The sequence below is a fragment of the Aulostomus chinensis genome, chromosome 10 (assembly GCF_037954235.1).
Source record: "Aulostomus chinensis isolate RoL2024-O1b breed Wild chromosome 10, RoL_Achi_v1.0, whole genome shotgun sequence".
NCBI lineage: Eukaryota > Metazoa > Chordata > Actinopteri > Syngnathiformes > Aulostomidae > Aulostomus > Aulostomus chinensis.
Window position 1 is genome coordinate 25,300,364 of NC_141329.1, and position 23,704 is coordinate 25,324,067.

The 23,704-nt window shown below is 42.6% G+C and overlaps 3 protein-coding genes and 1 long non-coding RNA gene across 4 annotated transcripts in view; 2 read left to right on the forward strand and 2 right to left on the reverse strand.

Moving 5' to 3' along the window:
- Positions 1-255: 255 nt before the first annotated feature.
- glod4 (glyoxalase domain containing 4) lies at positions 256-3,066 on the reverse strand. The gene is made up of 9 exons (XM_086216623.1): positions 2,906-3,066; positions 2,672-2,721; positions 2,456-2,576; positions 2,147-2,291; positions 1,317-1,453; positions 1,063-1,149; positions 820-933; positions 645-731; positions 256-543 (listed from the first exon to the last, which is right to left on the reverse strand). Exons 1-9 carry the CDS (start codon positions 2,987-2,989, stop codon positions 478-480), a joined length of 891 nt encoding a protein of 296 aa, XP_086072749.1. The 5' UTR covers positions 2,990-3,066; the 3' UTR covers positions 256-477.
- Positions 3,067-3,347: 281 nt separating this feature from the next.
- mrm3a (mitochondrial rRNA methyltransferase 3a) lies at positions 3,348-6,539 on the forward strand. Its single transcript, XM_086216621.1, has 4 exons — positions 3,348-3,886; positions 4,233-4,477; positions 4,559-4,720; positions 4,797-6,539. The coding sequence occupies exons 1-4, from the start codon at positions 3,528-3,530 to the stop codon at positions 5,345-5,347; spliced, it is 1,317 nt and encodes a 438-aa protein (XP_086072747.1). The 5' UTR covers positions 3,348-3,527; the 3' UTR covers positions 5,348-6,539.
- nxn (nucleoredoxin) overlaps positions 6,436-23,704 on the reverse strand; it is a 55,144-nt gene continuing 37,875 nt past the window's right edge. Inside the window, exons 2-8 of the mRNA XM_086216622.1 lie at positions 19,771-19,888; positions 16,374-16,507; positions 14,154-14,254; positions 13,915-14,021; positions 13,049-13,228; positions 12,436-12,560; positions 6,436-7,801 (exon numbers count right to left, since the gene is read on the reverse strand). Of these exons, the coding sequence (XP_086072748.1) occupies positions 7,619-7,801; positions 12,436-12,560; positions 13,049-13,228; positions 13,915-14,021; positions 14,154-14,254; positions 16,374-16,507; positions 19,771-19,888 (948 nt within the window). The 3' untranslated portion in view covers positions 6,436-7,618. The remainder of the gene's footprint in view (positions 7,802-12,435; positions 12,561-13,048; positions 13,229-13,914; positions 14,022-14,153; positions 14,255-16,373; positions 16,508-19,770; positions 19,889-23,704) is intronic.
- On the forward strand, positions 11,999-15,640 carry LOC147255015 (uncharacterized). Its single transcript, XR_015118205.1, has 3 exons — positions 11,999-12,071; positions 15,397-15,495; positions 15,581-15,640. It is a non-coding gene; the product is annotated as an uncharacterized LOC147255015 (long non-coding RNA).

Here is a 23,704-nt window from a genome sequence, read left to right on the forward strand (position 1 = left end):
TTGGGGCTGACTGATGTAACTCCATTGTTGGAGCCTGGTCTAATCTGCTCTGGGGACCTCGGGTACAAAGAACCCCCTGCTGTTTCGCCCAATTATCTATGCTTTGCATGGTGAGTAATTTAGCCTTGTATAGTTGTTTGTATTCACACAATACATTGAGGCTGCTTAGTGGGAGCCTCGAAAAGGTTTACTTGGCAGCAATTTTCATACATGAAGTAACATCAAATGATATACACAAAAAAAAACACCTCTCTGTTTCATTGTTGGAAATATTTTAATCGAGAAGAATAAAAATGCATTCAAATGAAGAAATGAAGTTGTCCTTGTACTAAGTGCTGTCAATACAACTGTGCCTCCACTGCCTCCAGGTAAAGAAAATGTGACATTGCAAGATGAGTTAAACTACAGGTGCCATGTGTAGAATCTGTTATGAGCTGAAATTTATGGTGAAATGTTTTCCAGGTAGGCCCCTTCGTCTCACGCAGCCGCTTTCTGTCTGTTGTGTTTGGCAAACCACTCATTGCTTTTATCATCAGCCATAGCCTAAAAACAAGGATAAAAGCATATAAAGAACAGGCACAGTGAGTATCAAACACATGTTGCATATTTAACGAAGAAAGAAAAAATGCTGGAGCGTCTCCAACCTTATCAAGCAACTCGTTTCCTTTGGGATCCACCATGGAGAGCTGTCGGAAGGCTTCATCTCCCACAAAGCAAATCTCATGGCTGTCCTACAACAAACAAGGCTCAACTTAAAAAAAAAAAAAAAATTTATACAGAGAATCAGTTATTTATGACATAGTTTGGTAAAGCACTTACTGGGTCAGCCAAGATCACCACTTCCACGGTAGCTTTCCCAGGAGTGTCCAAGCTGACTAAAGGTGTGAGAATTTTCTGATTATCCTTTTTCATCAAGGCTTCAAGGTCAGGCAGCTGAGGAATGCAAAAAAAAACCCAAAAAACCTGATGAGGAAAATTCTAAAAATGATATTAGTGAATTATATTTCTCAAGGCCTCCATAAAATAATAATAATAATAATAATAATGATAATAATAATTTACTTGATCCCGTGGGCATGAAAACGCTATCCTTCCAAAAGCTGTTCCATGATCTACGGTCCCATTGATTTCCTGAAGCTCCAGTTTACACTTCAAAAATCAACGTTGTCAACAATGTGAACACTTAAATACTTTTTTGATGCATTAACACAGAATATAAAATGCAAGACAAATTAACAGTGCAGCCATTCATAAATTGTTTTGTACTATTTGTTCCAACTCATTGGAAAAAGGGCAGTATTATTTATTTGACCTACTTGAGTGTCTTCAAATCCCATCAGCACCGTTTTCTTGTCCTCATTCTTTTCCATCACTTTCATTCCTAAGAGTGTACTCCAGTAGTGGGTTGATCTCTGCAGGTCTGACACTCCAAGACAAACCTTCTGCACAGGATCTGGCAGAGGTGACAGACCATGTGATCATTAAAAAAAATATAAGGACAGTATAAAATACTTGCAAGGGCCCAAAGGAAAGCTTAAGCTGAGTTCTTACTAATTTTAGTCTGTCGTTATTACAAACCATTACATTTTTTTCCCCAAATCAACTTTATATTTTTACAAAAATTTTAAAAAGTCCATCAGTTATTAGAACCCAGAGAGTCCTTAACACTATCTTCACAAAATGACTGTTAATACTGTAGCCAACAAATAAATTAATTTCATAGTTGATCTTCAAATTAAGTATCAGAAGCATTCAAAATTTAGGGGAAAAAAATCTGGATCCAGGAAACACATTTGATCCTTTCCCTCCTTTTATATATAATTTTTAACAGAAGCTATTTGTGGTTTGAGTGAGTGAGTGAGTGACATGTCGTGAGCTATTTGACCACTCTGAGTTCAATGGAATTGCCATATTTGTCATAATTATCTGACACTTTATGAACTAAATGATTATTGATAAGTCAAATGAGAACAAAATGGGGATGAAATAGAAAATCAATCCAAGCAACTCTGAATTTGTAAAGCTAGATTTAACTCATATTCAGTGTTTTCAATTTAATAGATGCCATCAAACCTAACAGCCTTACCCCTGCATGGTGTAATCGATGAGATTACTTCCTTCCCAAGCAGGACAGAACAGAACTCACCTTTAGGAGGTTGTTCTTTGTCGACCAGGTAGAAGTGATATCCACCTGGAGCCTGCGTCAAGTACAGAGCTTCTTCAACCTGAGTGAGGGGCCATCCTAGACGTTTAGCGTTGCTGACAGCTTGGCTAGACTGCAGAGTGAGCCCCTAAAGTCAACAGAAGTATCGCAGTAAAATTACCAAAGGCTCCAGAGCTTCAAGTTGCTGAAAATTCTCAGTCATGGTATCTCTGAAGCTCCAGAGCGTCACAACATAGAATGGACACACAGGATATTGTTCTCTATGCAGTTTCCGAATGAACTCTCACCTACCAAGAAGTCGTTTCCAAGCTGATATTCTCCCACCCCATAATTGTATGTCAGCTCAGCTACAAAATGATTATCTTCTGGACCAAAGCCAACCATTGTCTTGCTCCATTTCCCATCATAGGGCCTGTATGGATTAACAGTGAGAGCAAAATCAACATCTGCCTACTATTCATATCAGTAAATCCAAAGTTCAACGAGGTGGAGATGTCTTGTATTTACCCATTACAAGTTGCTTTGCAGCCTTCATCAAACTCCTCATGGCGCAAAACCTGTAATCAACAACGGGGAATTAGAAAATGATCTCAGTAAAAAGTCGTTCATCAAAGTATTTCAGTTTCGTACATATAACAGGGCAGCGATTTTTCTAAGGTTTTGCAACTGTGGACGAGAGCGAGTCTGACAGCATCAGTTTGAGTAGACCACTGGATTCCGTCTCATCTTATTAAAATGTACCTTCATGCCCAGAACATCTCGGTAAAACGTCGCAGTTTTGGTCCTGTCACCAACTTTGAAAACAAAATGCAGAGCTCGTCTCATGTTCTATCTAGCACAGATGACGAAGGCTGTTGTTTCAATCTGTGTGCAAGGCACGATTAAGTGTCCTGATCGATCGATGTTTCTGTTGTCGATTGCATAACTATACGGACAATACAGTTAATTATTTATCCTTTCAACTTTTGTTCGTGCAAAAAAAGCATTGCTACAATATCAAGTGTAAAATAAAAATGAAGAGATTTCAAAGTGTAATAAAAAAAACACTGTTATAAACTATCGCCACCCCTAGATAGGTTCGTAAGTGGTATCATCTATGATCTCGCATTTTCTCGCGAGACAGTATTCACGTCCTAGTTCTTGTTCTTCTAGACCAATTTTTAAAACATTAACAGTTAATACTATATTTATATATTATTATTTTTGAAAATGGCTTAATACATGGTACAAAAAAGCCGTGTAGGTTGTCATAGTTTTGTATGTTGTAGCTGTTATTAACATATCAACCGATAGAGGCGGTATGTAGCTAGCTTGTTAGACCGAAAGGTTTTGTTCCGAGTGAAGAAGAAAGTGGGGGGAAAATATGGCATCCTACATGAGGAGCATGATGGGCTTTCGTTGCATGGGGCGAGCCAGTTTCCTCTCTTGGGGAAACGGCTTCACCTTGGAATCAAAGAGGTATGTTCGTGGACTGAGAAGGAGACCTGTCAAAGTGCTGTTTCCAGAGGACGAGGTGGATAAACCCGTAAAGAAGCCCCCAGCAGAAGTGCAGAAGCAGAGGGAGCTAAAAGTCACAAATAGAACACAGAATCCTGGAGAAAGGGACTCGGTGACGACGAGAAACAGCCTGCAGTCAGCCAAGAAATACGCCTATGGTGCAGCTAAAAATCAGGCTGATGAAATCCGCTTCGAGAGGGCACTCCCTGGTGATAAAAGACTGGCGTGAGTATCAGAGTATAATAATACAGTACAGTCTCTCTCTCTCTCACACACACACACAAACTCACGTGGTTTATTTGACCTTCGGATGTGACGTTTGACCTCAGCAGCACCCCACTGGTACCCAAATATGAAGGAACATTTTCAAGTTCGTTTCACAAAAACATCTGTTGTACAGCTGTTGTACGAGACTGTATTTCAACTATTTGCAATTTACTAGTCTCTAATACTGCACATTTGACAGTGATAATGTTAACTTAGTTGGCAACCTCTGTTGCTTTGTTTTGCTATGACGAGGCAGATAAACTCCTTATAATTCAGTGTTTGTCCTTCCCCTTTTGTACTGCAGGAAGCTTGTGAGTGTTGCTCGTTCCAGAACGTTTCGGGAGCACCAGGGTAAGATCCTGCTGGAAGGCAGGCGATTGATCTGTGATGCTCTGAATGCAGGTGCCAACCCACAGACGGTGTTTTTCAGCACAATTGAACGTCTGAGAGAGCTCCCTTTAGACAGGCTGAGGAGGGCCAATCTTATTAAAGTCAAATTTGAAGATATCAAGAGCTGGTCTGATGTCGTTGCTCCACAAGGAGTTATAGGTAATAAGTGCATATTTTTGTTTGTGGGATATTAGGAAACTTAGATGCTGGTTGCTGATGTTGTTCTCTTTGCTTCTGCAGCCATATTTTCTCGCCCAGACCCATCACGGTTAAACTTCATAAGTACAAGTCATTCTGTGCCCTTGTTCCTGATATGTGACAACATACGAGACCCCGGGAACCTCGGGACGATGCTGCGATCTGCTGCTGCTGCTGGGTGTCACAAGGTCCTGCTCACCAAAGGTAAACGTGTGTATCATTTACAGGTGTGAACTTCACCTCCATGAATGGCTTCTTTGATAGTCATTTTTCCCCACAGGTTGCGTTGATGTTTGGGAGCCTAAAGTACTGCGAGCGGGAATGGGTGCCCATTTTCACCTTCCCATTTATCCCAGTATGGACTGGGATGATATTGAAAAACACCTTCCCAAAAGTGTGACTGTCCATGTGGCGGACAGCAGCTTTTACCTTGACAGAAGTGAAGATGCACAAGTTAATACATCGCACAAACACTCCAAACCAGGAGACTACGGCTGGGTCAGCGGAAAGCCAAGTCATGAGACTGTGCGCTACGAGGAATCCAACACCGACTTCGACTGGGAAGATGAGGGACTCCCTTGCCCAGGGCTGGAGGCACAGCCGTACCATGAAAACTGGGCTCAGAGTCCCACAGCTCTTGTTTTAGGTGGTGAGACTCATGGTTTGAGTGTAGAAGCAGTCCAGCTGGCTGCTAAAACTGCTGGCCAGAGACTTTTTATCCCAATTGTTCCTGATGTAGACAGCTTGAACTCAGCCATGGCTGCCAGCATCCTGCTGTTTGAAGGCAGGAAGCAACTGTTAAAAGTTGCGCAAACTTCAGGAAGGAAGTGAAATTCTTAAGGGGACAATATCTTCTCTTGATTTTCCCTCTAAATATCAGAACTGTGATTTTGGGGTATGTTTGTCCTCATTACTGTAATAAACACACATTTGTATTCTACCTTGTCGTATTTAACAAAGTAAGAAATTGCGAAGTGTTCATCAGATGTTGTATCAGGTGATTTGTCTTCCATATTTTCTTGAACTGAAGCTAACCATGATATTTTCAGAACACATTACCGTTTATTTCCCGTCTTGATAGTTGTGGTTATCAAATGTCAGCCAATTCTAAGAAATGAACATCAGACTTTCCCTGAGCATCAAGGAGTGTCTTCAAGTTCTTTGTTTTATCAAGCAGAAAACAAAATGTTTATTGCACTGTCATGGATCACACAGAAAAAAATCCTTATTTTAAAAGCTGGAACCAGTAAAAGTTTGGGATTTTAGCTTGAAAATGACATAATTGAAGCTGTGGTGGAGTTGTTTAGGCTTCAGGAACGTTCTTGAGTCCAGTATGGAAAGAGAGGGCCCTCCATAATCGAATGAGGCACACTTGAACCTGAGTTGTGTTTTTTCAGCCACTTGGTGGCAGATGAATCAAATGAGTCGATGTGGCCAATCAGTTAGCAGAGAGTTTATTTACACATCCAGCGTTTCGTTTTTGTGTCCGTTTCATTTACTGCTTTTTCCTTTTGGTCTATCAACTCCAGAGGGAAAGGGCTGGAACTTTAACCACAAAATGTTCCATTGTGTTAACAGCTAGTTGGCAACTACATCCGTTTGATGGAATTTTAAGTGTTTCCTCAGAAAACCTCACACCAGGAGTGACAGCAAAACATATGAGGACCAAACAAACAGCTGAAACTGAAAGCCCCATGAAGGGATGCTGCATAGACCAATGATCCCTGTTCAATCTCCCCCTGCTGGGCCTCACCAATGAAATGGTCTTAGAGATTTTGTTCATCCACTCTTTTACCCATCAATTTTTTTTCACACTTTAAGACAGTGAGCTAAGTCTGATTGCTATTTGTAACTTCTGACGTGTCTTTGGTATAAAATTTAGGTCTCTGCAAGCCTGCTGGGTGATTGAATGTTACAAGCGGCACACAATAGATGTCAGGAGCATCAGGCTTTGTTTACTGCCTGTAAGATTAAATTGGGGGTTCAAATAGTCAGTGCGTATTATGTAAGAAGACTTCATGAATGAGGTTCATTGTAATAAATCCACTAAATCCTGCATCTGTGACAGTGTTATCCTCTATAATAGCAGCTACATGCAGATAAGCAAGTACGTTTAAATGTGTCCACCTCACCTTGAGTTTGCATTTGAGCCAAATCTGCATATTTTCACCCATATTAAATGCAACATTAGTCTTTGAGCCTATAAAGTATTTAAAAACCAAGGCACTGGTGAGTTGTTAAGGGCATTTTACATATTCAAGAGCTAACTTTATTAATAGAACCTAGGGAGAACAGAAGTGTGCTTGCCAGTGAATTTTTAATGGGTGTGAAAGTCATGACTGAAGATACAACCTGGGAGCAACAGAATATAGGGATTCATACATTCAACACTTTCCAAATGTCACGTTTGTGCCTTCAGAAATTACCCGGCTGTGTCATTAAGGGACCTTCACGGAAAATCCTCCTAATGGCTTTGAGATGAGATCCATCATAAACAACTGGTTAGAGATGACTTTCACTCACATGGTAACACACAAAACACAGGATTCAGAACACCAGTCATTGTTTTTAACTATGTGCACCCATTGTACTGTTTTTTTGTCGGGGTTTTTTTTTTGCGTTTGTTTTCTTAAAAGGGCCATAAAGGCTTACAGCTACATCCAACTGAGGTTAAGCACATTTGCACTAAGTGTACACATGAATTACAACTGTAAAAATCATTTTATTCTTTCTCATCATTCAGAAACCAAACGCAACAAGGAATAGATGAAGAAGTAGGTCCATTGGGCAAATTCTCTGGTTTTCTCTAGAATGCAGAAATACTAATAAAATGAAAAAAAAAAAAATCTTTTCTTGAGGCCCAAAAAAAACCAATCTCCATATATATTACTATAGGGACTATAGTCAATGCAAGGCACCACAGGAGAAAGAGAGGACTCCATGAAAAGAGGGACAGGTCTAAAAAAAACATTAAAATGTCAGCAAAAAGTCTCTAACAGAGTCAGGGGGGGAGAGGGAGAGACAGGAGGCTGGGGGTGGGTGAGGGTTTGATGATGGAGTGAGTCCCATATAGCATGTCCAATTTATATTTGGACGTCCTCTTTAGATGGGCTCTGGTTTGAGCTTTTCAGCCAGGAAGTCGCTGACAAATTGCTCCACGACAGCCGGCGTGATCTCCTCCACGTCGCGCACGTACTTGGCACGGGCGGACATGTCCAGGATAGTGAGCAGAGGAGCTGCTTCAGGAAGGTTTGTGTAGTCCCGCAGGGAGTCGCTCATGTCATCCTGTGGAAGAAAGAGGAAAAATCAAAATGTTGCACCACAAAAGAAATTCTTGCCCAAGAGGAGTTCATATGAAGAGAATTTCAGTATAAACAGTCCACATTTATAGAGGTGTTGTGCTGGAATGCCTGAAAGTGTGACTGGGCTCCAGCGCAAATATAACCGTTTCTCTGTTGCTCTTGATGGTGTGATTTCTTTTGGCACCAACGTGAGAGTTTAAAGTACACGTTCGAGCAAGAGCACATGATGTCAGCCCTGCAGTATAATCCAATCCAACACAGTCTAAGCAGTGACATTACAGGAGATGTTCAGAACACAGTGGAAGACACGAACCGAGGCTGCTATCAAAACGCAGAATATCAACTCCGAGCACTCTGGGAGACTATTCCTCTGCCAAGGATAAAGAACATCATCAGATCCGACTGCATAATCTAATCCATAATTCTTCAACTTCAGTTATTATCCTAACAAATTTAATCAAAATACATTCAATTGTAATATAATACAACTTTCTGAGATATTCTGCTGACGGGCTGACAAACCAATACTGGTGATCAGGTTACCGTAACTCCTCGGTGGAGGTAATTGCACGCCTATATCTTAAGTAGTGTGATGTTGCAATATCTGGTTATTACGGAGAGTAATAACCAGATAGAGTAGAGAGAGTTGGCACCAGGTTACAGCAATGACATCGATACGGGTTCAGATCAGACCAGTGCCTGACCGTATTCAAGTCTTGTCCCTTAGAATTACCTTCGTCAAACACCGCAAACATTCCTTGATGCAATAAATGATGCATTTCTCTGCTGCTCATCAGTTCAGATTTAGAGAGTAAAACTAGGACAGCACCCTTTACTTCCACTACGCCTTGTTAAAATAATCCCATTAATGCCTGGCACAGTCTTTATTAATGCACACTTCTTGAAAGAGAATACGAAAGTCTGTCTTCCTGCCCAGAGTCAGCAGAAGGTCAGCGCTCAGGCTCACTTCCTGCGGTGTGGAAGACAGGAAGGAACCAGGTGGAGGCCAACACTTGTAAAGGCTCATTCAAGCAGATGGATCGCAGACATTTGGAGCAAACATTGGTGGGCAGAAGAGAGAACTTGTGAAGGAACATGTCAAAAATAGAGTGGTGCTGGTGGGTGCTCCCATCGTAGCTTTGAAAGGGCTTTGCAAGTGGTTTGCCCGAGGCTTGATGTCACCTTTCACCCTTTAACATGTCAGGATTACAACCCCTGTAGCCATGGGTAACAGACATGAATCATCAGGCAGGCAGGCAGCAACTCTTAAGCTCCAAAGGGCCATTAATTATTGAGCCTGAATAAGAAATTGCACTGTTTGGCAATTCAGATGGGTGTGCTTCAGCCGTTGGCATTCCTACCTCAACAGACATCCACTATGCTGGTCGTATCCACTTGAAGTCAAATGGATTTCATATGGTGTGTTTTGTAAGGTCACACAGTTCACTTATTAAACGCGAGATCAGAGCTACTATTTGAAACTCTCTCCTGTTCTCATGACAGCATTGACCTGATTTCCCCTCGGCTAAGCTCACTGGCTCTGATTGAGAGTTGTAAAGATTAAAGATTACTTTCATATGCTGAAGATTATGATGGAAATGCAGAACCAAACTAGAAAAGGGCCAGAGGGTGGCACTAAAACAAAGAGTTAGGCCTCTCCTGGCAGGAGTGATGTTGTTACTGTTAGTTACTGTCAAAACAAAGCCAAAGATGGAGCGACGGCTGCTGGATTTACTGTTACACATTCATACACTTGAGCTTCCTCTCCTTCCACGACTCGCTGTTGTGACTTCCCAAATATCAGAAAATCTGCACCTACTTTTGCTGACTGGATCAAACATCACAATCAGACTTGAATAATGTGGCTATAGCTTTTGCTGTTTAAAAGTCTTCCAAGAAGAAGTCAGTGACCTCTGCTTTGCAAAACTGCTAACAGATGGAACAGATGAGTTGCATTGTGGTATTTCGTAGTAGGCGGCTATCTTCCTCTGAATGGCATACATTAAACACTTATACTCACAGATGTAAACTGTTACTAAGGACAACGTTGTTACGAGTGCTTGATTTTCCCTCTATGATTAAGTCTTTCCCTCGCAGCTGCTCAACGCTCAGATTATAGACCATGTGGGCACACAGTGTGAGGAAACCACAAGGAAAAACTCCACAATCTGTCACTGTGATATGGGCAGATATCATCTCTGCAATGGCCTTCGCCTCAGTAGGAACTCATGCATCTTCTTATGTGCGGATTTTCGGCTTGTGTAAACTGCTTCTTGAGAGGTGCCGCCATTCCAGAGGCCCCCCAGTCGCTGCCGCCGCTGCCGCCGCCGCCGCCGCCGCCCTCTACAGCTCAACTCAGAACAAAAAAGACAAAGGGCCTCTCTTCACTCACAGCTGTGATAAGGCTTAGCGTGTGTTTACCATGTGGAACCTGCTGGGCCATGCCGAGCTTATTCTGAAAACGGAAGCATTGTGACATTTTACAGACAATGACCAACTGATAAGGATTGAACCGATAACAAATCTCCCCACCGACCGCTGACACAGAGCTGCATAGATCACACCGGCCAGCTTTGATGTCTCCAGGAAACATCTTAGAGAAACTCTGCTGTATAAATACATCCAAAAGTGACAGGATATAAGAGAACAGAGCCAAGAGCCAAGAGGCCGGACTAGAAGCAGAGAGGTGGTTATTCATTTTCAGGGAACACAAGATTTAGGATATTTTCATCAAACACATCCGTATTTGTAGGACAACTTGCTGATTTTAAAACAACAATAGAATATTTTTTTGAGGTACAAAAACGACTGGCCAGGATGCAGATGGAGACAAGGGCAAGCAAAATTACTGCAGAACTCATGATTTAACTTAGTAGTATATTTTTCTACATGAATGCCGTCAAACAGAAGAGAAGAAAACAGCTGAATGCAAATACCAGCACGCCAACAAGCTCTCAGGAGAGCATCCTGTCATTTCACTCAACCTCACGGTGGCGCTAGAGGAAAAGTCAGGTATCACTCAGTGAGCACACACCAGTCCAATAGTTGCCCAGGAGGCAGCCATGGACAGTTCATATCTGCCGGTGGTTCTGAAAGTAGTATCCAGGGACCAGACATCGTTTCACTACAATTCCATCCCCAAATAAAAGGCTGACTAGAATACTGACCAGTTAGGTTGCGGGTTTCACACACTTTCTGAACTGATCATCCAAGTTCAGCAAAAAAAAAAAAATCTTTTCACATGGTCGTCTTTGGTGTCATTTGTGTCTGTTTACAAGTTGATGGCATGAAAACATTAGGGAACCACAATTGTTTTCAGATTATTCTGTTTAGGGTAGGCACAAAAAAAACAAAAAAGAGAGAAAACACAGGTTTTAGGAACATAATTGCAGACTGTCATTTCTGCACATTACCAAAAATAAAAAAAAAAAAGTTCCATTTTCATGGGACTGGATAACAACAATGTAACATTTTGTACGCAATCAGAACACAGCAGAAAAACAGAACAAAAAATCTGTACAGTTCATTTATATGAGTCTATAAACTGTTCTGGCTTGTTTTTTTTTTATAACTTGGTAAGACAATCCTGTGTCATTGTGCTCCCTCCGAGAGGCAACATACTGCTGTCTCATGGACACAAAAGCCAGCAGCTGGCCTGGCAACGAGTGAGAAACTACCAGGGCCAACCCCAGCCAAGCAGCAGGATTGTGAGCCTGGAAGCTTCCGTTTCTAAGCCACAGCATACAACGCCCTCGACAGGAGGTGAGATCTGACCATGAACCCGATGTAGAAATAAAACATGGTAATTTCATAAGCGGCTGAGTTAAAGCCAGGAAATTTAACCAGTAAAAACATCTAGGTTAGCATGTGTGCCACAAAGGAAGCAAAGTAAACCTCGTCTGTAGCTAAAACACATTCTGAGCTCCAGTGCTACAATGCTGCTTTGTGTTGGGTCAAACAATCCCTGGCAAGCAGTTGATGGACAGTATCAAGTCAGTTCCTCTTTCTGAAACTTGCTTGTTCATAGCGTGTATGTCAATGACATTTTAAGACTGACATTAGGGTGGAGTGGCCTTGAACAAACACACGCGGGATCACACACTTAGCACATGTGCAAGCCCCACACCCGAAACCTGAGCCTGCTCTCAGTGTGTGACACCAGTGTGGTGCTCCCAGACTGCTGGACAGAGAGCTTGGAGGATGGGGAGCTGGAGGGCAGAGAAGAGGGGGACCCAGGAGATGTAGCTAATCTGGTAATTATGTGTGCTGCTGTTGCTAACTCCGCCGGCTCTAGAAAGGTCGATATAGAACAACAAAAGATAGCTGGAGTTATGAAAACTCCTCGCTGTCTTCAGCAAGCATAGCAGGTAAATGACAAGGTGGCAGGATAATCTGAAGGCTGTGAACAGATGTGGGTCTCTGACGTGGTCAAAAAAGGTCACACTGATGGAAAAGTCAAGTCAACTCAATCTAATTATTAGAAATATACACATCATTTTCAAAAGACACGCGTGTCATCAGCCTTCATGTATGCAAGTTGTTTTTGTTTTTTTAAATATACAACTATGTGGTTATTACAGCACACAGCATTTGACACTCTAGATTAGCTTATCTTACCTCTCCAGCCACAAAGAAGAGCAGCGGCGTCTCCTCCTCCTTTGCTTTGTACTTGGCCATTAGCTTCTCTGCTATTGGCTGAATTAACTCCTTGGCCGGCTCCAACTCTCCTTCCTCCTCAGCATCTGAACAAACCAGGGAGGACACACACACACACACAGATTTTAAAAGAATAATAAAAGAGAAAGAAAAAAGGAGGAGTGGAAAAAAATGTAGATGAGAGAAACAGGAAACATGGAGGGAGAGATAAGAGGAGAACAGATGAGTGAAGAAATGTGCAGATGGTCTCAGTCCTTTGAAATCCAGTCTGACCTCAAGAGACATCAGGGTGGAGTCAAATATTGAGGGTCAGCAGCAAATTCATTCATGTGTGAGTGGTTTTGGCGATGCCGTTCACAAACTGTGCTTTTTTGCACCTCCTGTATTAGCATATAAATAGATAACTACTGGAAACATTTTCCACAGACCTTTAGACCTCCTGACACTGGAAGAATTTTCCATAAAGTCTGACATTCAATATGCCCCACATAAATGCCACTACATTCACGTAGAAGGAGCTCCAGACGGAGCCCCATGTGGAGCTGTGCTGCATCTTTAATGCCCATTTACTCACCCACAAACAGTACAAGGCAGGGCCCCTCGTGGAGCTGCACGGCATTGGACTCGCTGAGCTCCAGCACAGGTCGAGGGTGCCAGGGAAAGAGTCGGCATTCTGGGTCGTTTAGCACCTCCACGCGGCCCTGCCGGGTAATCATGTGACCCTCTGTGTCCAACAGAATGAGGGTGGGAATACCTGGGGAGGAGATAGAGAAGAGGGGAGGATGATGTGAGTGCAAGAAAAAGAGAGGAGGGGAGGGAATGGGCGAGAACGTGGGAGGCAGTTTGGTCATTTCCGATAGTTGTTGCCTCATGATGTCAACTGTTCCCTCTCCTGCTGAGATTCTTCTTTGCTGAGTGGATGTTATGTGTGAGTGTCCACCATCCAGGAGGGATTCCTTTGACCCTTCTCATTGTCTTTTGCAAGCCATATTATTGCAATCAGCCTTATCAGAAACAGGTTTGATCCAGGAGCGGAGCGTGTGTATGAGTCAGTTCTTGTCTGCGCATGTGGACTGAAGGCAACAGCAGATGGGGGGGGCAGCAGCATTATGAGCTGCAGAAACGCTGGGAGGGAGGGCAGTGTTGACATCTCTGAGAATTCCACACATTCCTTGCAGGAGAGGCTATGAGCCAGCTAACTTCATCCACAGTGGAGAGAGTCAGGAGAAATGGGAGGGCACAGAGGTAGAGGTGCAACACTTCCGCAGTAAACCAGACAGTAAACTTAATAACTAGCCACCATTCCTCTGGCTGCAGGCCAGACTCCAGTGTTTTCTTGTATGCCCAGCATAGTGAGCTGTTGGCCATTGTTTCAGCACATTACTTAATAGAGGAAACGTGTGAAAGAACATTTACGAGGAGGATGCAGCTGCAAAATACCTTGAATTCCATAAAGTCTGTTAAGTCGTGATCGTCGAGCCTCATCTGAATATGGCACTGCCAACCACGGCATCTCGCTGAAGTACTGCTTAAAAGACTCCTCCGACCTAGAGGGGTTGGGAAGCAACAGCAGATGTCGATTGGGCTGCATCTATTACAGGCTTAACGGAGATGATTGACACCCAGGACAGACAGAAGCATGTGAGTCAATAAATATGATCTGGGACGATGAATCTCACCTGTCAGCGCTGACGAACACGATCTCAAACTTCTGACCCGACTCTTTGACAGTCCGGTACGACTCCACCAAGACACGGGTCAAACTGCGGCACGGTGGGCACTAACACAGAAACACAGAGGGAAAACCGACTTGAGCGATAGATAGGTAACTCTTTCCTGTTCCAGATTAAACTTCTTTTGAATACAGTTCATGTTCAGTGGCTGGAAATCATGCTATTATGAGAGAGTACTTGTTTTTCTGTGGGTAATGTGTAAGTGTATGTGTCAGGAGAGGGGAGAGCTGGTATGACTGGCATTACGATGACATCACCGTGCCATGGCAGCGAGAAGGAAAACAGACCAGTTTAACTTCCAACCTCTTTCTCATGCTCATGTTATTCTCTCCGTCAGCATTTCCAAACTCTCTCATGCACTTATCTAGAGGTGAATAAGATAGTAAAACACAAACAAAGCGACATTTTGGACCACCTGCTTAAAGTTTGCCTTTAGCAACTCTTAGCTGGTGTGAGTCAGGTCGTAAAAACATTATGTCCTTGATGTCTCACAGTAATCAGAGTAGAGTTTATTTTTCCTTCAGTTTTGGATCTTGATTGCTGGCGTTGAACACAATTCTTTTTCATACTGATTTAGCAAAGTCAAATCGACAAGAAGCGCCAGAACCTGTTGGGCCAATATATTCAAACGTGAAGCAGAAGAATCACCAGTTGTCATCCATTTTAAAAAATGACAGGATGATATTTATCTCCATATGAGTTTATGAAGCCATTCGCAAAAATGTGCCGATGTTTTCTGATGATTTAATCTTTCCACAACTGTAATTTTTGACCATTTGTTGGGAGAAATACAGGTGTGCTAGCAAATTAGCATTCAGTAACCTAATGCTAAGTTGTCCACGGTTCCCCGGCTGCTTTCTAATTTTGCAAGACAGGAAAGTTGGTAGTGAAGAAGAACAGCTGTCCCCCCCCCCCCAGTCTTATTTATGATTTGTTCTAGAAAATGTATTGAAATGTAGCAAACCGATAGTGTAAAGCTAAACTTACAAAATAAAATAATTTGAAATGAAATAATGAGGTGGAAGACGCTAGAAAGCCAAGTTCTTTGACAATATACAGGTTTTAGGCGCTGCATTATTTCAGTTTTGTCACATATACAAATATTAGTAAAGCACATTAAATGTTTTGACTATGCAGTATTTGTACCAACTGTACTGGATGAAGGCTATCATTGATCCATTTATTATAGCACTCCAGAGGGATGATGGGAAAAAGTGTGACGCAGACAGTCTTCATGACTACGGCTCGGTCATCTGCTGCTCATCAAGTACCTCCTTGCTCTTCAAAGGTAAACACACAAGCTTTGTGCTCAGTATATTTTATACCATGTACACAAATGTCAATGTCTCATCAAGAGCTTTTCTTTTTAAAAGGTTTCTGATGCCACTTGAACTGAAACTTGAGCTGCACTGCAAGTGCAACTTCAAAGATACCTCCAAGACAGCCAGCGAAAAAGCAAATGTACTGTGAAATATGCTTTAAGTCATATTTCCCAGCAGTTAGTCAGTATGGCTCCTCGAACATGAGAGGAAAAACTTAACAACAACAACAACAAAAATGAACCCCAAATCCAGATACTGGCATTTAATGTTCATAAAATTGCTTAAATAGCAGATAGATTTCCATGAGTGACTGGGGGGGGAATGTGGTGTAAACCCACTGCAAATAACCTCCTTTTCTGACTTGTCCTTTTGAATTTTGTATGGGTTTGGGGTTTGAGCCAACCTCCAGACATTGCAAATCTCCAGAGCCAAGGCTGCGGCTGCACCGACTGGCCTCAGTAGCCCGCGCTGCATCTCATCACGAGCACCTTTCATGCATCAGTGAGTTGTGACCTTCACTGGGTATCACTAGGTCTCGAATGTGGAGAGACAACAGCTTGATGTCGCTGGGTTGTGGCGACTAAAAAGGCTCAGAGCTCGCAGTGGAAGAACTGAGCCAGATAGGTAATTGCTGTGAATGTACACACACGAACACAATGGAGTCTTTTTTCATTCTTATCTGTCCGGACGGCTGCTCTACCTCTTCCTGCACCGCTCTGCTGCCCTTTCTTCTCACCGAGGCCTCGGTGTTTTGACAGAGTTGGGGGGGGGGGGGGGCAGAGAAGTAAAAATACAGATCTTTAACCTGGTTTCTTTGTTCTCTTTCTCTGTTCTCCACACTCACCCAGTGTGCAGAGAAGTACACTCCCACGTAGTGTCCCTCCAGAGCACTGCTGTCTGTTGTCTGCCTGTTGTTTCTGAGCAGAGGCCCTGCCACCACCTCTGCAAATGGCTTCGGCCCCCAGGGGAACTCCAGGCCTGGGAGAGGGGAGGAAAGGGAGAGACAATATCAGGAAAGGATTAGAAAACAAGGCTAAGCTATCTCCAGCTGAGCAAGCCCCACTGCGGGGCAGTGATGTGAGCTCAACGTTAGCATGCAATCATAATATTAAAGTAGTATTTCACAGCTGGACAAAGAGTCTTTACGTAAAACTGGGTTGTTTCTGCTGAAAAAAGGCACAGATATCTTTGGAAACTGCTGCTGCATGACCAGAGAAAAAGAGAGAGGAGGCTGAGGTTGTCACGAGTTACAAAACCCGACAACCACCAGAATACACTGGGCTCCTCTATGGCCACAACACATGCATCTTAACAAAACACGCTAAGATGCGTGTTCAACTCAGCTGTCTTTGGTTTCGATTTAGATGCCGTTCTCCTTCAACACAGCCGTTGAGCCGACTAAAGTCCGACCTGTAGTTGGAACAAGCTCGCTATGGTTCAGCAACAGATGGGAATGAACCAGGAGCTCTGGGTGCGGCCATCACAGAAGATTGCTCATGAGCAATACAAACCTACTATAGGTGAAAATAGGCAAAGTTTCCTGATAATTAAAATATATTCATGAAATAATCCTGATGGGTAATTACAGTCAGTGTCTGTAAAAATTCTTCATGAACGAATTCATCAAAATCTTTAGAATTCTTCCTCTGCCATCAAAGTGAACCGACAGGCAGAGAGCAAAATACATGTCGCATTTTTGCAGAGATTCTTTGCTGTTGAAAATCAAAGTCTGCTATTGGAAACACACATCAGATTCAAAATATGGGTTTAATGACGGCTGAAAGCCGTGCCTCTCAAGCAAATGAAGGTCGCCATAAATACTTCGCTCCTGCTCTCTTTCACACTTTCATTTCCTTTTCAAGGTGTCTGCATTGTTACCCCTCAAGCTCTAGAGATGCATTTGGTGCAGCAGAGTTAAAAGGGGGGGTAATCATAAAAAAAACCTTGTATGGCTGGTCCATAATGGCCTCTTTGTGAGAGTGTGGTTGTCTTGGGCTTCGTTAGGCAAGAATGACACGTCTGCCCTGCACTGGCACAGCCTTTTATTGTTGTCCTGATTGTAAAAGTGCACTCCATCTTTTTGCTGCAGGCGAGTCTGCCACCACTCAAGTCAGGCTTTTCACAGACACTGAAAAGCAGAGGGTCCTGAAACCACCACCCTACCCCCCCCAACTCACCCTGGCCCTCGTAGCATCCGTGTACTGCAAGTTTTTAATGCCTTTTTCGTCCCTTAACCGAAAGTGCGGTCACTAAATTATCCTGTTACATCAGGAGCTGCTCCCGATGTCTTAAATGGATATAAACATAAAATATTCATGAATCCTGTTAAAAAAAAAGTTTTTCAAATATAGTCAATCTAGAAGAGTGCACACCACCACCAACAGTCGGAAAAGAACAAGCTTGACTCATATCTCCAGAAATATTTCCAAAACTTAAAAAAAAAATTTTTTTTTGGTCTTGAAGGTTCACGTAACGTTTCCTGAGAAATTAACTCATTTAAAAAAATAGAAAAAAAAACAAACAAACAACAATCCTGTAATCGTGCCAAAACGTGACATGCTTTGTCCAAGCTCCGCCCCTCCTCTGAAAATCAGGTGTAATCCTGTTTACTGGTAAACAAGCCAACTAATCTATAGTCCTTTGAGAATGACTCAGACAGTATTGTTGGAACACTGACATCATCCAGTGCTTGTGCCCACCCTCGCCGCTAAGGCCAGAGATTAATCTCCACTAGACCCACAACTAGTTTGGAAGCAGTTAATGAATCATGGAAATAAGACTGCAGGCTTGGACTGGCTTTCATTAACCACGCAGTAAAATCTTTCACAGTCCCTGAGCCAAATCCATTCTGCTGCACCGCAGTGCCACCTTTGTGCCACTATTCTCTCTTGTCACATGACTAATAACTCTTTTTACCACATTGGAACCAAACAAGGGGAAAAAAGAAAAAAAGGAGAGGAGCAGCATCCTAAACTGTTGAGAGGAGAACGACGTCCTCTGCACAGGGAAGGAATGCAAGACCACTCTTGTTAATTCTCCATCGACGCTTCAAAGTGGAGAAATTATAGGTTTGCAGATGAGACCGGGAGACATGGACATGCTATGATATGCAAGCAGAGCTGTAATTACAGCAGCATCAACACAAACAAGGAGGAGTTCTTGCAAAATATTTTGACGAAACATTGAATTATGAGGCGCTGTGAGATCTCTGCAGGGACTCTGACCAGGCATCTGGCAAATATCTTTACACAGAATCACCATGTGTTTTTCTTACGCTCTTATATTGGGTTAGTAAGCTCTAAAGTCAATTCTAGACATTGAGTTAAGTTGTTTTTATCGTGTTTTTCTGCCTCAGATGAACTTCAGCTCTGCTGTCGTCACACGGGGAACAGTTCAGAAGGTAGGGGCTGTAGCTGATCTGTATTCTGAGAAAGCGTGGTTGGATGTGAGGCTCTGTGGTTAGCACTGAAGAAAGAGATTATTAATTAGGATGAATAATTCAAAATGGTGAAAACAGCAGCCAGCTGATTAATCAGTCATCAAGGGGGCATACCTCAGGAGGTTACAGAAAAGAGCATAGGACCATCAAACCTTATTCATAAAGTTTCTTCCCGACCACTAAAAATAGGATCTCTAGATCTCCAATCTACAACATGATCCGTATAATCTCCAGGAACGAGCACTGTGGTAAAAGTGCTCATCATCAACTCAACTAATTTCATCCAAATATACCGAAATATTTCAGGGATCACGTCGAAAACAGGTCCTCAGGATTAGAGAGCCACGACATGACGAAGATGATTCTTTCAACCCTTTCACGTCGACACAAAGAATTTGATTGAAATTCATCTTTGACGTGTCCCGAAATAAACCGCTGACTGCTATTATCCTGCAAATGCCCCAGAACAGTTTTCGGGATGTAACATCGAAATAAAATTAATCCTTTTAATATCAGCTTTCCACCAAATTTCATCAAAAGCCACCCACTTGGGTGCACCAGTAGCTCAGGCTTATTCAGGAGAAACAGTCATTATGTGATAGAGTGATTGCTGTTCTGTCCCAGTGACCCTAAACATCCTCCCATTACCATTTTTAGGTTTTCGTGACTGATGGTTGGGGTTAACATTTACTATAGACGAAGGTCAGAGCTTGAGTTCAGGGAATAGAATGAAATCACTCAGATGTATTATTGTGTGTGTGTGTGTGTGTGTGTGTGTGGCTGAGGACGCTGCCAGCCTTACCTTTGGGGTCATCTCGAACCACCAGGAGCCCATTTCGACACACCACCTTTCCTGTGGCTGCATCCACAAACACCAGAGACGGGATGCTGGTTACCTTGTACTTGTTCCACAGCTTCATCTGTACGGAGAAGAAGACGAGACGGAAGAAAAGTCAGTTGAAACAGCTGGCAAAACTGTCTCAGAGGAGTATAAAGTGATCTCTTTAGTGTACCTGAAATACTACAGTACAAACATAACTAACGTCCTCTGACTTTTATGAGGACAAACACCTTTTCACTTGCGTAAAAGAGACTCTGGAGAGCAGCAGGTTGAGGAGGTAGTACAGTCCTGAGGTGAGAATCGCGCTGCTGCCGGGGGGACGTCTGACTTTGAAAGAGGTTAAATTAAATCACACTCATTCTAAAAAGGTCTGTGGTGCTATGGAGAATTTCCCACATCTTATCGAAGTGTTGAGCATTGTGAATTACTGGAGCTTTGTGGACGAATGATTTATTCTTTTATGAGCACCCGATGGCCTTAAATTCCGTTGCAATGCCTCCTCTACAAGCGCTGATATGGATATAGCCTCGTAAAGTCAGAAAAATCCACTTTACGACCAGAAACTGATGCATAAAGTGACTTGATGTGTTGAGTCTCCGCAGTCCTTCGTCTTCTTTTATCTGAATTACAGTGTACCCTCCTGGTTCACCTTCTTATTAGATTAAAAACACCATAAATCTATTTTGCTCAGGCTGGTGTAGAAGACACTCTTTTAAAATGATATCAAAAATAAATACATTTTACGTCTAATTTATTACATATCAGAGCAAACCAAACACATAATTACATGTGTAATGTAATGATTTGATTGATTTTAAGTTGAGAGCCAAGTCAATTGAGTGTTGCTCAATGAAATAAGCTTCGAATTTGATTTGCGTCGAGCTCCAGATTGCTCCGTTTGTGACAGCAGAAGTCGAGTATGTTTCCTCATATGTGTGTCGCCGTCATGTGTAACACGTGCGGAGGTCAACCGCAGGCCCTCTTTGACAGCAGAGGTCAGACAGTCTGTGCGCTGGACAAGACGACCCGGAGCCTCCTGACTATGTTGGTCTGGACTCCCCTCAAAAGCAAACTTCAGTCGTCTGCCACAGTCAACAGTTTTACCACATGCTCCGCGCTGCTGCTCTGGAAACTCAATCTCCACTCAAAAATTGATGGGGTTAGAGGCATTAACTGTGATTGCCCCCCCCCCCCCCCAAAAGTGCCAGAACTGCGTCTGCGTAACTTTGCAGCCATTTCACCCGACCGCCAGCTGACATCCAAGCTAACTATTTGAGACAGAGAGCCAGATTTAGCCAAAGGAGTGTGAGAGGAACACATGAGAAATAAAGCCGAGTGACAGAGGTGATCGGTTGCGCCCTGGCACTGAAATGTCAAGAAATCGATCTCATGTCGACACCCAGATGAATCGACGCAGAAATATGCAGCAGTGAGCTTCTATGACTGTGAAAACAGATGTTCACATGGCTTCAAAAATGTGCATCTGCTCTTTTATTAGATTAATATTTAAAGACACCATCTGAAGCAATGTCACGGGTTTGTTGTAGTGGGTTTGGGGGGGGAATTTCCACAGCCACGCTTGCAATTCTACATGGGCCTTGAGCTGCTGAAATGCAAATATCATGACAATGGCAACATTCGCATTTCAGCATGCACACTCCTTACAATGTAAACTGTCTCAGCATGGTCGTGTTAGCATGTTTACATTTGAAAACTAACACTGAGTGTTGCAGGTAGTTGGGTTACATCAACCAGTAGGATTTAACTTCTTAGGATCACGGTTCTCTGAACCACAGACAAGTTCCATTCACACCACAAGCATGAAGTATGTTTATATGTATAAAACAATCACCAAAAAACCTACATGACACTAAAGGTCAAAGGGCATCTTTATGTTTAAAAGGCGTGTTTCACTATGTTGAATGGATCTTGTGTCCTTTTGTAAATGCTCCTCACATCCACCAAGGTTTATGAAAATTTTAAAAAGGTAGATTGTGCAGAATTCTGCTCAAAGAAAGCCACCATTACTGATATTTAAAATAATAACACTGTTTTCCGTTTGTTCAGCAGATCTGCCAAGCAATGTCTTTGACCGCTGCGACCGCTCCTCCTCCTCCATGTTCAGAGAAAAATCAACCCAGCATTCTCATAAGCTTGCTTACAGGTGAACAAACAAAACCATGAAAACAGAAATTACCTTGGAAGAAATAACGACTGAAGCGGAGGACTTTTACTAATTGGGAGAGAAGAGGAAGATGGCCGGGTGTCCTGTCAGTGCCCTCGTTCCCAAAGACTGGGTCAACACCCACAGGAGCTTTTATTTAGGTCATCAATAAAGTTTCAGTCTTTAATGCATGATGGAGCCACACAAGGGAGCCTGTGGGGATGCTTGAGTAATAATACATATCTAATTATTTAAAATGTGCACAAGCTTATAGTTTTACAGATGAGGAAATTAAGTATGTAGTGTACATATTACAGCTTACTCAGTTTTCTGTTATAGACCTATTTATATGCATTTGATTTATGCAAATGCATGTATGTAACAGTGGTATATTATATATATTTGTGTCTGTAAGTGAGGTAGTTCTGTATTACTGTTGCACTTACAAAAAAAAAGACGACTGCTGCTTGAGTAATCTAAACAGTTCATTTCTGTCAGTTTTACAGATGAGAGTTAGGAATAGTGTCAACAAGTGTCACAGGAAAAAGGAAATGATGTACATTTAACTTTTGGAGATGCCTCTTATCTATTGAAGCTGATGTGAAGTGATGCAGAAAAGCCGGTAAAATGGCCGTGAGTCTTCTCAGGAATTACACCGCGTTTCTGTAAAAACATCTTCGGTAAAGACTAGGAAAGAATATTACCCGGCAGTTTTGTGGTAATCTCACTCAATTCCTCCCCTTTGTCTCGCGCTAATTTACTGCTTCTCTGAATAACATCTGCCGGCTGATTTGGCTGCAAGCGCCTTCGGTCATCCAGGGTTTAGATCTGCCTCTCTGATCAAAGCGCTGCTATGATTCATAGCTAGATGACCTTGTAACTGCCACACAGACGGAGTCGGTCCGAGGCAAACAAGAGTCAAATAGATTTTTTTTTAGCACCTTGAAAGACAAGAATTCACCATCCAGGAGTGAGCCAACAGCCGCTTTTAAACTGAAAAACCTTTTTTTTTTTTTAAAAACTGCAAGGAATTTGCAAAAAGGGGTGTGCAGTCGTCTGGTGAACACAACAAAAACAAAAGCCCTTGCAGTAACTGCGTACTTTCTTCTCACCTCTGCCCTCCTTGTGAACAGAGAACATGAGAATCACATGCCACAGTGATTCACCCCCACCACCATCCCCCAAATACTGTCTCATTGTAGAGAGCTGCGGGGGTGTCTAATTATAGCAGAGACAATAAATACAGCATGGGACATGATATCTAATCCTGAAAAACACACATTAATCATTCTGTCATATATGCCTGTTCCGTGGCTTGAAAAGCAGTTTCCTCCTCCTGCAGCAGTGCCATGAGGATATATGTGTCATCTTCTCAGCTTCGTAGAATGGAACTTGAGGAGGAGACGCCTCCCGCCAAAGCTGATATGCAAAGCTGCCACTGGCACCGTCACACGTGGAAATACTTCTTACAATAATAGACAGACAGATGAATTATTTCATTAAGGTCCGTCTAGTATTTCATGAGAAATTAGTCTGAAGGTGAAAAAAATAAATAAATAAAGCTTTATCCCTGCACGAACTGCCATCCACATACCTGCATCTCTTCCACAATACTTCCTTCCAAAGCAATCAAAAAGATTCAGGGGAAAATAGAAGAAGTAGCTGTAGAACTCATCATGTTAAGCTGTCAGGCAGCATCTGTGGTATTCATCCTACGGTTTTTCCCTGCGC

What these genes read in the sequence shown, in the direction of transcription:
- glod4 (XM_086216623.1), bottom strand. Translation starts at nt 2,989, where the DNA reads ATGAGACGAGCTCTGCATTTTGTTTTCAAAGTTGGTGACAGGACCAAA. An exon ending in GAGATGTTCTGGGCATGAAG is followed by an intron (nt 2,722 to 2,905) that starts GTACATTTTAAT and finishes TGTTGATTACAG; the next exon opens with GTTTTGCGCCATGAGGAGTT. An exon ending in TGCAAAGCAACTTGTAATGG is followed by an intron (nt 2,577 to 2,671) that starts GTAAATACAAGA and finishes TAATCCATACAG; the next exon opens with GCCCTATGATGGGAAATGGA.
- mrm3a (XM_086216621.1), top strand. Translation starts at nt 3,528, where the DNA reads ATGGCATCCTACATGAGGAGCATGATGGGCTTTCGTTGCATGGGGCGA. An exon ending in CCTGGTGATAAAAGACTGGC is followed by an intron (nt 3,887 to 4,232) that starts GTGAGTATCAGA and finishes TTTGTACTGCAG; the next exon opens with GAAGCTTGTGAGTGTTGCTC. An exon ending in CAAGGTCCTGCTCACCAAAG is followed by an intron (nt 4,721 to 4,796) that starts GTAAACGTGTGT and finishes TTTTCCCCACAG; the next exon opens with GTTGCGTTGATGTTTGGGAG.